Source organism: Branchiostoma lanceolatum, chromosome 13 (assembly GCF_035083965.1).
Source record: "Branchiostoma lanceolatum isolate klBraLanc5 chromosome 13, klBraLanc5.hap2, whole genome shotgun sequence".
Lineage (NCBI taxonomy): Eukaryota > Metazoa > Chordata > Leptocardii > Amphioxiformes > Branchiostomatidae > Branchiostoma > Branchiostoma lanceolatum.
The window spans coordinates 13,395,863-13,410,221 of NC_089734.1; the positions used below are offsets into that span (position 1 = coordinate 13,395,863).

General features: G+C 39.8%; 1 protein-coding gene and 1 long non-coding RNA gene across 2 annotated transcripts; both read right to left on the minus strand.

The window, feature by feature from the left end:
• Positions 1 to 1,981: 1,981 nt before the first annotated feature.
• Positions 1,982 to 9,954, minus strand: LOC136447662 (uncharacterized). Its single transcript, XM_066446702.1, has 6 exons — positions 9,860 to 9,954; positions 8,883 to 9,161; positions 3,851 to 3,935; positions 3,161 to 3,363; positions 2,345 to 2,542; positions 1,982 to 2,168 (listed from the first exon to the last, which is right to left on the minus strand). Exons 2-6 carry the CDS (start codon positions 9,146 to 9,148, stop codon positions 1,982 to 1,984), a joined length of 939 nt encoding a protein of 312 aa, XP_066302799.1. The 5' UTR covers positions 9,149 to 9,161; positions 9,860 to 9,954.
• Positions 9,955 to 10,001: 47 nt separating this feature from the next.
• Positions 10,002 to 12,970, minus strand: LOC136446678 (uncharacterized). Its single transcript, XR_010757636.1, has 3 exons — positions 12,904 to 12,970; positions 11,709 to 11,835; positions 10,002 to 10,153 (listed from the first exon to the last, which is right to left on the minus strand). It is a non-coding gene; the product is annotated as an uncharacterized lncRNA (long non-coding RNA).
• Positions 12,971 to 14,359: the final 1,389 nt, after the last annotated feature.

Genomic DNA, 14,359 nt, shown 5'->3' on the forward strand with positions numbered 1-14,359 from the left:
CAGGGCGTTTTAAATCTCTCCCGCTTATAGATTGTTAAGAAATGTCTATTTGTTTCGATCAAATCTTTTCCAAAATGTACTGTATATATTACATTGTTACTTGCTTCAAAAAAGGTCACATAAGTTAAACTACTGTACTGCCAAGTGAGATAGTTTCTTGCCTCTCACGGTTTCAAATTCACGTTGTAAATCTAGAACTCGTCGAACGGGTTGCTGACAAAGAAGACATTGTATCTCGCCATGAACGTTTTCTATAGCTTACACGTCTTTACAACAAGTGTATCAAACTGCAACGCACCTGTTAAGAGTGTAGATTCGTCGCTTGGTTGCTCTGTTTTCTGTGAAAACGCAGGGAATGCACCGGTGCAGGTTTTGATCAACAGGTGAGGTCGGTCAGCCGACGCCTAACGGTCAATTTGTTGCCGTCCTTTGTGTTGGTGGGACAGGGGAGTGGACTGGGGTCGGGTTTCGCGGTGTATTGTGAACAGACTGCTGAGCTTATTGGGGGTCTTTGGGGCGTACCATTTCTTTGGGGCGTACCATTTTGTGAACAGGTTGAGGTAGGTTGTAGAAAAGCTGCTTTTAAATCATACCTCGTCTGCGGTGTAGATTTAATTTTAACAACGACTTGTCGCGTAGAGCTCTGAACAAAGCCTTGGGTCTTTTATAAGATCTCGTTTGAGGGAGAATATTGAGTGAAAACAACTAGTTTTGCAAGGTGGATGGTCCTGAAACATGAACTATAAACAAAAGGTAGAAAGATAATGTTTTGGAAGCTGACAGGTTAAAAATCTTGTTGTACCTTTTGTGAAGCGCCATCTTGCGATTTTTATACGAGATACCAAATATGGCCGTCAATTATTAAGGTCGACGAACTAAAATGAATGGTTCCATAGTTTTTTAATAAGTGAGTTAAGATATCCATATATGTTGCTGAAATTGGTGATCAGATCTCTCTGATATCGTTGAAACTGGCAGGAGTTCTTCTAATACCCAGAATAGCTCTCATCTTTCTTCTGATCCGCACTATCTTACGATCATGATCTATTTTCATCCAACAACAGCACACTGTCAGATAATATATCACCGTTGTGAGAAATTGTCATGAAGATACAGATCAAATAACTATAGTCTATACATCTATATTAAAATATTTGTTTTAGACTTACAAAAAACATGAATTAATCTGCACAGTATAAAATGTATTTCTGCTCTTCCTCACAATTTTTAAGGCTGCGTAATAAATATTATTGAAGCATCTTAACAGTGTCTTCTCTCTTTTTTTTACAATATAAAAGGCTGAAGAGTTCCTTACGCAACGTATACTCGAGAAGGTTTGCAAACTTTTAGTTTTATAACATAGGCCACGATGCTGCCCACTCCTAGAACAGTCACGCCACCAGCGGCCGCTGCAATAACTGCAACAGGCGGGCCCTGTTCTTCGGCTGTTTCAAGTTGTTCAGTAGTTATGTCTGATTCATTGTTTTTGTTTGTAGTTGTCCTCGTTGTTTTCGTAGATGATTTTCTAGGAAGAGAGGTCGTGTCAAAGTCTCTCATTGTAGGCGATGTAATGTCCATCTCTTTCGTTGTCGACGTTGTTGTGCCCACCTCATTTGTTGTAGGCGTTGTAGTGCCCAACGCTGTTATTGTAGGCGTTGTAGTGTCCATCTCTCTAGTAGGCGTTGTAGTGTCAAACGCTCTCGTTGTAGGCGATGTTGTGCCAATCCGTATTGTTGTAGGTATTGTCGTCTCCAGCTCTCTCGTTGTGGGTGTTGTTGTGTCCACCTCTCCCTTTGTGAGCGTTGTGGTGTCCATCCTTCTCGTTGTAGGCGTTGTAGTATCCATCTCTCTCGTTGTAAGCATTGAGGTGTCAAACTTTGTCGCTGTAACCGTTGTTGACGACGTTATTTGCAATGTTGAAGGCATTGTTGATGGTGCCATTGAGGTGGCCGTCGTTATTGGGACAGTGTGTGTTGCTGTATCAGTGGTTGTAGTCGCTGTTGTACCAATGTTTGGTGTTGTTACTGTTGGAGTTTGTGGAGTACTTGCCACGCTTGTTGTAGCCGTGTGTGTAGTAGTGGTCATTGTGGTGGAGTAGGTAGGTGCTTGCGATGTACCATCGCCTGTAGTCATTGTGCTTGCAGTTTGTGTTGCTATTGTTGTAGCACCTGGGGTAAATGTTGTAACAGAAGTTGTCTCTGTTGGTGTATTTGAAGTGGCTCTTGTTACGTTTGTTGTAGTAGAAACAGCTGTAGCAAATGAGGTCGCCCCCCTCTTCGTTGTAACTAATGTTGTAGCAGAAGACCTGGTTTCTGTCGTCCTTGCTGCAGTACCTACAACCGACGGTAGGGGTGCTGTTACCGTAGATGATCTTGGCACTGGCGTTGTTGTTGTTGAGACGCCGTACTGGTTTGGGCACTGACAGAACGGGTTGTAGTCACTACTTAGTCGCAAACGTAGATCGTACAGTTTGTCAAAATGCACGGAGTGACAGTGCTCTTCCAGTGCTGACTTCTTGCAGTCTGTCATTTTGGTGTACTCCCTGGAACAAGCAAAAAATCATTGTTTGGCGGAAATGGTATGATACATTAAGTATTGAAATCATTCATGGGAAGCATACCTCACAACTGTTTTGTATATTGCATTATACTAAAACACGAACCGGAAATTGCATTGTATAAGGTATGGTGGAACAGTTTCCAATACGAGGTACTGTGTTCTCTAGCAGGGCTGTTTAGCCATAGTCGATGCTGTAGGGCTGTTGTGAATTAGGATTTTACCATGGTCAATACTGACCGACGGAGGCCATATATAAATGTTCTCTAGTAATACTTATCTCATAATTACGGTTCGTTAAGTTTTTGCTATCTGTGACTTTAGTTAAGATTCATCGAATTCTAGTTGAGATTAATTAGAGTAATGTTTTCTTTTTATAATTTCAATTAAGGCATAATACTAAGAATTGGTGTAGTATATACAAATATAATGCATTGTTTAGTTATTTTTAAATTTTCAGATGCTTTGAAATTTTTATAAAGTTTTATTCAAACATAGATTAGCACATAACATAACAACACATTTGCATGGCTTAGTAATTATTGTAATATCAATGTGCTTATGTATGATAACCTATAGGAATGATATTTAAGACGAAACATACCTGCACAGCTCAGGGTGTGACTTGTTACTTAGGTAAAATCCTATGAACTCCTCTACACACGAGGCCGAATCGTTAGAATATTGTTGGGTGCATTCCTCGCCTTCTCCGCTAGTCCTCATTTCTGCTGGCTGAAATGTCGTCCCGTTACAGTACAGACCAGCAGCGTTCAGTGTCAGGACAAAATTGGCAAGGATTCCTTCCACCTGAAACATTGGGGTTAATGTTATAATGAAATACGCACTTTGAATGAAATATTGAGTTTTATTTGCAAGTTGCAAGAGGGCTAATGGCAACATGAAACAATGTATAGAAAAAGTATAAAGACATTGCAAGTTAACAATGGTGACAAGAGGTAAAAGTGACTATATTTCTAAGAACTGCTACGGAATACAATCTAAGCTTTAAGAGTTTAGCTTCTTTTTTAAAGTAATTTTGAAATAAACAAGAATGTCTTCCGTGCACCAATTTTAGCCTGGGTACCATCCTTCGTAGCTTTCTCAATCTTTTTGCTTTCTAACCTCGGAAATATTGAGCTAGCGGTTACTACAGAGTGTGGTTCCCAGGCAATAACAATTCTGCAAAGTACATGTAGTTTTGTTTTGAAATTCCTAACACGTAAGTGAGAAAAAGCAACAAACATACATTTCAAATAAAAACAAACAAATTAACAAAAATAACAAAAGTAGTCACCATTGCGTCTGGGAAGATGCCAACAATGCAGTCATGGTAGACATCTCTGGTGCAGTTTTCCAACGTTGGGAGTTCTGGGTGTGTTCTGTGCGGGGAAACAAACAATTGACGAATGAGAAAACATTGCTGTAGTTAAATTCCTTTTCACTAGAGGGAGTAAATTCTGGCCTCCACCAGTCCTTCCAACCTTCCATATGGATCGTACAATACGGCAAAAAGGGGAAAATTAAATTATTGGACAAAACAGTCAGTCCATTGGGAGCGGCTAGTCAAATTCTAAGTTGGCCAAACTCCCCTTGCAAATTATTCTCGATCGATCTCTTTAGCCGGCGTAGTTATTTTTTTTAGTCTGGTAGAGACTACAAAAAGTCAACTGGAGCTCCAAGGTATCAATGAAAGACCAAGATTTCGCCCCAGATAAGCATTCTGATTGGCTCCTTAAAAGCCGCTGTAGTTACGTAACGATGTTACGTGACAATCGTTCGACTAGAAATTTTATGACCTTCTAGTATACTCATATTTGAGCTCGTTAAGTGTATACATGTTATTTAGGTGCTGACAGAAATGTTCCAGTGTAGTGATGGATATAGGAACACCTGTTGCATGGTTCGTCCATGGGCCAGTGAATTTGTACATAAAGCTGGTTCAACAATTTTACGCAAATAGTTCCTTTCTTATTTGTTCAAGTCCCAAAAGTCTCACAGCACCTTCAGTAAATTGTATCCCAAAATCATAACACATGGTCGTTTTAAGTATAGTATTTTTTTTTCTAAACTTGGTAGTTGGTTTTTTTACGATATATGCTTCTAGTTTGACATTTTGATGCAAGTTCTTGAAAATTTCCAAGCAGATGTTTGAGACGGAAAGTCGTAAATGTTTTGACTGTAAAAAGAAGAATGGCAGTCTGACAACGATGCGATGTTACACCCAAACATCTGCTTGGAGAGTATGCCCCCCTCCCCCATTGTTACCTCAAGGGGTTACCAATGTCAGGACTCTACTCAATAAATCTTTGTTTTGTGCTTTGAAAGCATGACGTCGGTAAGTCCATTGTGTTCCAAACCCCGCAACAATCCTTGTATAACGCGGACGTATGGTTCAATTAACGTAAAGGATCAGCACGTAACCGCACGAAAGTTATTATTCTGCCTTTCACAGCCTACGTGCTTTTCAAAACGTGTTGTAACCAAATAGCCAAGGGCCCTTACGGTTCGTATTGCTTGTAACTCTCCCATAACTTGACTGTAACTCGGTAAGTTGCACCAATGTCAAAACCACGCCTAAGCCTTTTGTTGCAAAGAGGGACAATTTTAAAGGAACAAGAATAATGTTTGGCCTCTATTCTTCACCAAGGAGACCGTTGTAATAAATGTTAGATTGAGTACTAGCGTTTATCATGCCATAATATGTAGCCTTATAGGTATAACCTCTATTAACATTCATCCGCTGGGTTACATAAATCCGACACATTGAACAAAAGTGGGTTTGAGAGATCTCTAGTGCAACAACCTGTTTACATATACAAGAGTGCATTATACCGGGGGACGTTGGTTGGAGATCTGTTTGGACGTATCTTTTTAGTGTGGCGGAATTTTGTGCACAGTTGGAATCATGTGAGTAGATGTCATATCTGCTCGGAATTGTATTTATTTGAAAACACTGGTATTTCCTTACCATAATACGGTAAGACCCCTGACTGGTACATACTTAGTTGTCAAAACAAGATGGTTCCTCGATCTATTAACAATAACAACAAAGTGATCATCTACACCTACTCACTCTGTCTTTTTTTACCCCGTTACGTATATCCAGCTGTGATACAGATGAAGTAAAGATTCTTGTGTGACCGATTAAAAGGAATGCCTTAAAGTTTTCTTTCTTTTATTTTGTGCATTGAAATTACATTCAACCCGACTATTTTTGATGACGCCTCAGGGGCGTAACCTGCAGTATTGTATTTTACCCTGACCCTTTGGTGATGAGAATACTACCATATTTTTAACAGCGTTCTAGATGTACATGTACATGATATTATCTGGATTTTCTGTTGTTGTTGTTGTATCATTTCATAAGTTTTGATTTCCTACTATCATAATGTGACATCGAGTTATAGACAATATTACTGTTCTACAACTAGAAAGTTATTTTTACTTTAGTTAATATCTAAACATGATTTCTGTTGTTTGATGAATGGTTATATTTTCTAGTCATCTTTATTCCTAGGCCTATATCATATGTTATCATATGTCATTTGTATTTAGTCGAAGGGCCAAGCATCGAATATTCGACTCTACTTCCGGGTTTTTCTAAAACGGCACAAGATCGAACATCGTTGACACGAGTAGCGCGGGGACGAGAGGCCAGGTTAGCTTCTGACGTTTAACTGTTTACCCGCAAAATAAACACCGAGGGCCGGTGATAACGGTGAGATCAAGAAGATAAGGACCAATTTGAGCCCTTTTTGTAGCTAAACTTTCAATTATACATGTTTTTCTCCTGATAATTTGGCGAACATTTGGGTCTGACGTCAGGGATTTGTCAACAGTGGCTTATTTCTAGTCAGTATACTATACCCTTGACGCTCATGTTTATAAACGGCAACTGTTGTACAGAAAGTATCTAATATTTTGTGTCTGTCCAAATATAGGGGGCACCAGGTTAGTATTGTATGGGAAAAAACTTGAGGTCGGGTCAGCTATAAACCCGGACTTTTAGTTGCCTCACAACCACACACCATCCACTCACCTCACCCGTTATATTGATGAGGGCCTGCATGTCATTGATTTGAACATATACAATGTAGCCTGGGGTCCAGCGTTGGTAGCTTTAGTCCGCTCCCAACGGTCGCTACCCCGCGGGAGAGGTAGACAGGAAAGTTTGACAAAGCATAGGTATATGGGACAGTGCACTGTTGCCGTACATGATTTTTATACACAACTTTCTAGTGACTACACACTGTGTCAGTGCGATGCCCGCAATTGGACACGGCACAAAAGGACTAGGTACGACACAAAGTTCCGAGTACGGCAGGAAATTTGAGTGGGTATGGCAAAAATCACCGGGCACAGCATGAATTTGTAGCGGGTACGGTACGAATTACTAGGTACAGCATAAATGAGTTTTGTGGGGGTGTTATAGAGGCCCGCGCCCAACATCGGTCAGGGCGGAGCCAGTCACTTTCTCGGACAGTGGAGTTGGCATTACACAAACTAAATAAAGTCTGTGGTTAACAGGTAAACATGTATATAATGGAATACTTTATTCACTGTGTGACAGCTCAGTGTCTTCACAATCAGCAGATTATTTCCACAGTCACCAAAACCAAAGTTGATCCATATCTGTACGCGTAAAACCCATTACAAACTGAGTATGATGTTGATCACAAAGCTAACAAGACTCTTCTTCACATCATAAACAAAATGTTCAAGTTGACCTGCACATGTTTACGTCTTTGAGTGTGAACAACTCTAACAAGAGGAGAAGGGGGCTGTTTCATTGTATGAAATCACCGGGAGGACAAACTAAAGCCCCTGTCACACTTCTGTGTATATACAAGCCCGCATGAGTTGCCTATTTACATGTTTTTGGTTTACAAGTTTGCAGCCGAAGAAGTGATTTCTTTGGTTTGATAACTAGACTGCTCTACGGTGGGTCAAAGTAGAAAACAACTTCCTCCCCGCAAAATTTATTTAAAAAACAAAAAAATGTTACTGCGGAACTCACGCGCACTTGAATATACGCACAAGTGTGACAGGGCCCTTATATAATGTTATAGTACAGAACAGCCTTATCGAAATTACAACGCACAAGCAGCCGCGTCTTTAACAGAGCGAACATTACTGTGCCATCAACCATTGAAATCTACAATAAGCTAAATTAGTAATGTTCCTGGAAATCATGGCACACGTTCGCGAAGGTTTCAGGAACTCTACGCGTGCTTATGATATCGATAAAAACAAGACGGACAGGTTCATTGGCTTCATGCTCACGGGGTAGAACGCGCGAGGAGCCGCGTCTTCATAACGGAGTGGACATTTTCTATATGAGTGCTGCGCTCCCCTATATACATGTCGACAATAAGCTATATATGAAATAAAAGCCATGGTTTCTAAAAATCAGGTCACGAATTTTCACGATGATTCATGAACTTAACATGCTTACAACGCCGTTTAACTTTTGACCGCGAAGTTCCATGATTGCACGGAGAGCGACCGCGCGCGCAGGTAGAACGCGCTAGGTGCGGCGTCTTCATAACGTAGTGAACATTTTCAGTAGTCTACGTCGTGTACTCAACTATCTAAATCAACATCAAACTACCTACCAATGGAAAGCTAAAGTTTGAGAGAATCAACATACAAATCATAAGAGGGTTAGTGAATTCTTGATGCTTACGACGCCGTGACAAAGATGAACATCAAGTCCCGTGGTTTCTGCTTCGCCGACGCGTTCGAATTGTGTTCGGAACGCGCGAGGCACCGTGTCTTGTTTTTCAACAAAGTGAACATTTTCTATACGAGTGCTGCGCTCCCCTGTTTTCAAATAAACAATAAACTATATATTAAATGAAAGGTAAGGTTTCTGGAAATCAGCACCGAGATTTTCAAGAATATTCATAAACGCTACCTACCTACTGCAAGCCATCAAAAATGGCATAAAATACGCAATGTTCAGTGGATAATTTCTTATAGTGTGACTCATTTTAACCCAATAAGTTGGCCACTGGTGGGCGCACCAATGCTTGTTTTTTAAGCACGCCAAATTTCATGAACCTGCAGTCAACCAACTTTCTGCTAGGAGTGTTAAAGTAGAGCCTACTTGAGGGTATTTTCACGGGAGAGGCGCGTTACGTCGTTTTAGCGTTTTAACAAAATAAGCGTGTTCTAGAGAGTTGGCCCTTCGACTAGTATTGTTGCAATGTAATTCTATGTTATGGCTCGAACCCCCCCCCCCCCCCAGGCATCATTGAAAACCGCAACCAGGCGAATGTATTCTTGATTGAATTAATATACTGAAACTGAAGATCACAACTCACAGACAGTCGATGTCAGGATTGGTGCACAGCGCATAGATGAACTCCGACTCGCACTGCTGAGTATTCCTTATAAGGTCATCCACAGAACACCTCCCTAGCGGGGGTGCGGTTGGCCGGGGGGTTGTTGGCGCATGCGTGGTAGGCTCAACGTTAGGGCACAGACAGAATGGGTTGTAGTTGGTGCCCCACGTGGCGTTTAGAAGCTTCGTGTTGTCGTCCGTTAGGTTACAGTGTTGCTCAACGGCAGATAGCTTGCATGCTGTCATGCCGCCGAACTCTCTGTGAAAGAAGGAAATATTAATCACCAAGCAGATTTTGGGATAGAAAATCGTAACGTCTTCAACCTGTTGATGAGGGGGTCAGCAATCTTAAGTTAATGTCCAGAAGAAGTGAGAGGTCTTTCATTTACATCTACATTTTTTTTGAAATGGGAGGGTTTGTATTACGTTTTCATCATAGAAGGCATTCTGAAAGCATGCAACATTACCGTCTACCATGGGTCTTCACCCTGAAAATTGTACATACTATCACTGCACGAAATGGCCTCGTATCCCGGCGTATACGTACAGGGATTCCTCCGGAAATATTCCATATCCCGGTGCGGATTTAGCGTATCCGATATAATTAACGGATACGCTAAATCCGCACCGGGATATGGAATATTTCCGGAGGAATCCCTGTACGTATACGCCGGGATACGAGGCCATTTCGTGCAGTGTATTTACTATACAATATACATCGGTGTCATCAATAGGGACGGGGGACGCCACAAACTACCTCTAAATCCGTTGCTAACTGATCTACGTGTAACTGTTTATTACAATCTGCGTTGAGTGACGTCATGCAAAGGAGAGCCATTCCTTGACAAAGACTGATGACGCAGTCGGAAGTGTGGAGTAGTCGAATTTGTTGCAATTCAAACATCCATGATCTTAGAATAAGATTGACTATTTTCTTCATTTATTTACCAGACTTACCTGCACAGCGTAGGATCCGAGATGTTGGCCCGATACTTTTGAACAAAATCCGTTTCACATGACGTCAGTACATCCGGGTACTCCTGGCTACAGGGCGGTGTTTCGCCATTGGACGGGAAGAACGGGCCTTCGAACTTGTCCCCGGTACAGTACTCATCTGTGACGTTGTAGTTCAAGTTATTCCACATGGCGTCAACCATTGTGTCAAGCGACTCTGTCAGCACTGTACCTTCAAAACAGTTCCTCAGTGAAGTTTTAGCACAGGCGTTTACTGTAGTGATATTTTGGTGATTCCTGTGGAAAGTAAATAAAAAAAATAAATAAAAAAAAATCCACGGTCTTGTTCCTGAATAAAAGACTCTTTGTACACATTATCTATTCAACCGCCGTTTCGGTGACCATCGGTTATAGACGTTCATTGTTGCATTGTTCTTTATTTGACAGCCATGTATATATTACACTCTTGTACGCTTGAGACCGCATTGTAGATACCGTTCCCTGTAAAAGTGTATATATTTAAATTGTTTTTCGATTGGGAACGCATCTATAAGCAGCGACACCTGTGCTGCAGTGCAATGTGAACCAGTCAGAATTGTCCTGAAGAAGGTGACAGATGGTCAACGAAACGTCGGTTGAATAAATAACTTGGTTGTGTACAAAGCAAGATTCTCTTTATGCAGTGACTTACCAACCTGATGAAACTATTCACGGTCCTGATCTTAACCTAAACACTGTCATGGTTTGCTTCCCCATCCACTTTTATGTTGTTGACTCTCTGGTGGCGAGAGAGCTAGTAGACTAAACCTAAACAACTATACGGTGTTTAAGCTAAACACCATTTAAGTGCAAAGACTAACTTTGTGAAGGGTTCATACTACTTGAATATCTTCGGGTCATTTTCTGTAAGAACAAGTCTGATGAATAGAACTAGCTAGGAGGTGCAAGACTTTGATTTTCTTTGTCGTCCATATCCGAAAGAATATCATTAACATGTAATTCGGCTTGCTTTCATATCTTGTGTGTATATCGGTTTCTCTTCTTTTCATGACTGAAGAAAAGAAATCAACCTCTTCAATAGCTATTTTAGAATTAGATATAGATTTAGCGTTGTTATATTTTGTGCAACTCTCACTTACTTATATATTTCATTTGCCTTCCCTTTGTTAAGTATATCAATGTTGTATACCATTGTTTGTTTGGATTGCAATTTTTTTTTTTTTTAATTTTTATTCAAAGTATCATAGACAAAGACAAAGTGGTGCGGCACTCAAGTTTTTAAACTTATTTTGCCAATGCCACTTAACAAAAGTACAAACTTATAGATATAACATTAGATCTATATAAATATACACACATATATATACAACAAAAACAAAAAACCTAAAGTGTGCCTACGTCCCCCCCACCCACACCGAAGAAATCATTAAATAAATCCAGAAGTAAATCTAGAAGTAAATCCAGAAGTAAGTAAGAGAGTTCTATATCTATATCTTTTGCACGGAGATTCTCTGTCCAATAGAGCTAGACGCGTTGGGTCTCCTGGATGTATATTTGTGTAAGTAGCATAATATTTCAATTACAGTCAGTAGTTAATGAGGATGATCCTCTAAGTACAAGGGAAAGTTTGGTACTGTCGGATATAGTATATAAGTCAAACGAGTTGCCAATTAAATTTGTTAGCTTGTCAAGAAAGTTCGTTCTGGGTTGTATATATTTAGGACATTCAAATATAAAATGGATTGCAATTAACATTCGAATATGGCTTGCAATAAGTATTTGTTATCATCAAAACAATGTCAAAGAGATTTTAAAGTAGGATAGAGGTAACGATGTAAAACGTTATACTAACCAGCAGTCTTGTTCGGGGTTATAACACAAAGAAAGCACGAAATTCGCCTCACAGTTTCGCATCGCTAGGAGCAAGTCTGGCAGTTCACAGTTTCCCAACATCTGTGCTCGGCTGACACCTACCGATACTGTGGAAGGACATTGCAAGGGCGGGCAATTGTTAATAGCATTGTTCAATACAACTAGAACTAACAAAGGATTACATATTCTAATACATGATGCCATCGGTTAACGATGTGAAGGAAAAACACTTTACATTCGTTTAAACAAAGGATTTAAACAAAGATTCGAACGAGATTTGAAAGATTTAAACATAAAGTAAGAAGAAGACGCATGCTAACTATATGTATTGAGAAAACACAGCATAGTTCTACTATTACTCTCTTGAATCTACTTTACCACATTCAGCTCCAATGGGACATGAATATGCAATGAACTTCATTGTCCTTGTCATTATTTTCTTCCTTGATTATTCTTTTTTATATCGTTTAAAAATCAAAGTGAACAAAGCTTGATTATGAAACAGATAAGGACAGTACTTATACAACGCATGAATAAGATCTATGGAACAATAAACATGACTTATATAGATACAGAATTCTAGAAATACCTAAAAGAAGAAATCAAACTCCCCTGTGAACTGTTAACTTTTCACAATTGTTTCGTCCAAACCCATACAATGTTTCTACTTTCTCCCTTCATTTTTAAATGAATTTATAGTGTGAAATCTCCGCATACATTACATGATCACAAACAGGTTGTTTACGGTAGTATATGAGGAGACAAAATTTATAGTTTCATGCTTCGTCTTGTGATTCATTGAGCGATCTGGAGAATACATTTCCTTTTTTGTACTAGTGACTTTCTAGTGAATACAGCGTAAGAACATGGCTTTAGAGATAACGAGTAAGGCCACATACTAGTCAAATTTGGAAGAAAGACACAAAAAAGACCAACGCTACCAGTGCCTGGGTACACTAAAGGTCAATTGTCACATTTAACCTTAAACTTTCAAGAGTCTCTAGTCATGCACTCTTTCCTATGTAAGGTACATGTAAGATATCCAAACCACCAACCTGTGAAAACACACTGCGTAGTTTTAGCAAGACATACAATACAACTTTGCTGTCTTTACGTATAGCAACCGATATTAAATTCCTTTTAGTACGAGTCAGTGTCTTTTCCTGTCCACTTACCTGCTATAAAAGCGATCGCTAGCCATAACAAGAGCCATCTTGATTTCTCTGCCATGTTGTAAAATCTACCCGTCACTCTGAACACCTAACGTTCTCCAACCGACACTTGATCAGAACACGTCACGGTTGCAAGGCTATGTTTGTAGACCGCCGCGGCTCCCGTAGGGTTTTCATGAATGATTGAATATCAGGAAATACACACTTTGGTATATCAGATTATCCTACTCTTACGTACTATATCAAACACACACTTCAAAAAGACATGTGAATAAATATCAAGCGATTTGAAGCCTAAATGGCTATTTAAAAACGATGTTTGGGGCTTTTAAAAGACCATGTTAACCCCTATGGTATCCTCCTTGTTGATAACTTCGTCTCACATACCACGGCTCTTAATCGACTGTGAAGTCATTTGTTTTCCACGGCTTTGCCAAGACAACTTCTAAACACACTCAGGTCTTATAGTACGTGTTTACATTCTTCTTCAAGCATTACCGTATTTCCGTTTACCTTAGCATGTGTCTGTCAAGGTTTTGTGTTGTTGCTTGAAGTCTCTTTTTGTGTATAACAAATAAGTTGTGTTCTTACTACTGGTGGCACTTGCTTTGTCGGAAGGAAAGGAGCAAGTAAGAAAAGCTTTTGATGTTGAAGATACTGGACTGTTTCCTGAGCAAACAAGTAGTGCATTCTTAGAAATGACGATTCAGGGTCTGTCGTCTTGCTCGGTTGACTCTTCAGGTAAAGCTGCTTTGTACGTAAAACATTGGCATGAGGAAATGAAGTGAGAAAAAAAATCAATGCTCATGCAATTGAGCATGCGCTATATATATGCAGAAACTGTTTTTTAAGGGCCGATACACACATTTAAGAGATAAAAATACTCGTCGAACACAAGTGCTAACTACCACTCAAAAATCATGACCATAGCATGTCCAGAACACGAGATATCAAAACCGGAAAGTTGCGCTGCAGTACCATAGCAAGCCGATAGGGAACTCAAAATCAAATTATTTTACAAGAAAACTAACCTTTTTAACAACATCCAAATATAGTTAAGTAGTATGCCTGATGTCATATCTATTTGATTTTTAGTCTGTTACCTATGAAAGTTCCTACATAAAAAATATCTTTTCAATTTTCTAAGAAAATACAAAACAGCAGATTTAACGAGTCGTTTTCGAAGACGTTAGCTGTGAATCATACCTAGAAACACTTAAAGGATGAGTAAACAGACGGCGAGGAGAGTATAGTTATAATTTTGAGACAAAGTGCAAACCTAAGAAATTATATCGCTCCAGACATGACGTTTGGAGACTTTTACATGTGTCTCGCTCTCCAAAATATGATGTACTGCGATACTACTATAATCAGGTACTGGTCCAGACCTGGACCTGGACCAGACCTGAATTTTATGTACCGGTACCCACCCCTACACACGACTATGCCATGTAGAAAA

Bases quoted from the DNA above. Each gene is read 5' to 3' on its own strand.
- LOC136447662 (XM_066446702.1), bottom strand. From the start codon at position 9,148: ATGACAGCATGCAAGCTATCTGCCGTTGAGCAACACTGTAACCTAACG. The intron at 3,936-8,882 runs GTGAGTTGTGAT...TTCCCCGCACAG, and splicing joins AATCCTGACATCGACTGTCT to AACACACCCAGAACTCCCAA. The intron at 2,543-3,160 runs GTATGTTTCGTC...TGCTTGTTCCAG, and splicing joins TCACACCCTGAGCTGTGCAG to GGAGTACACCAAAATGACAG.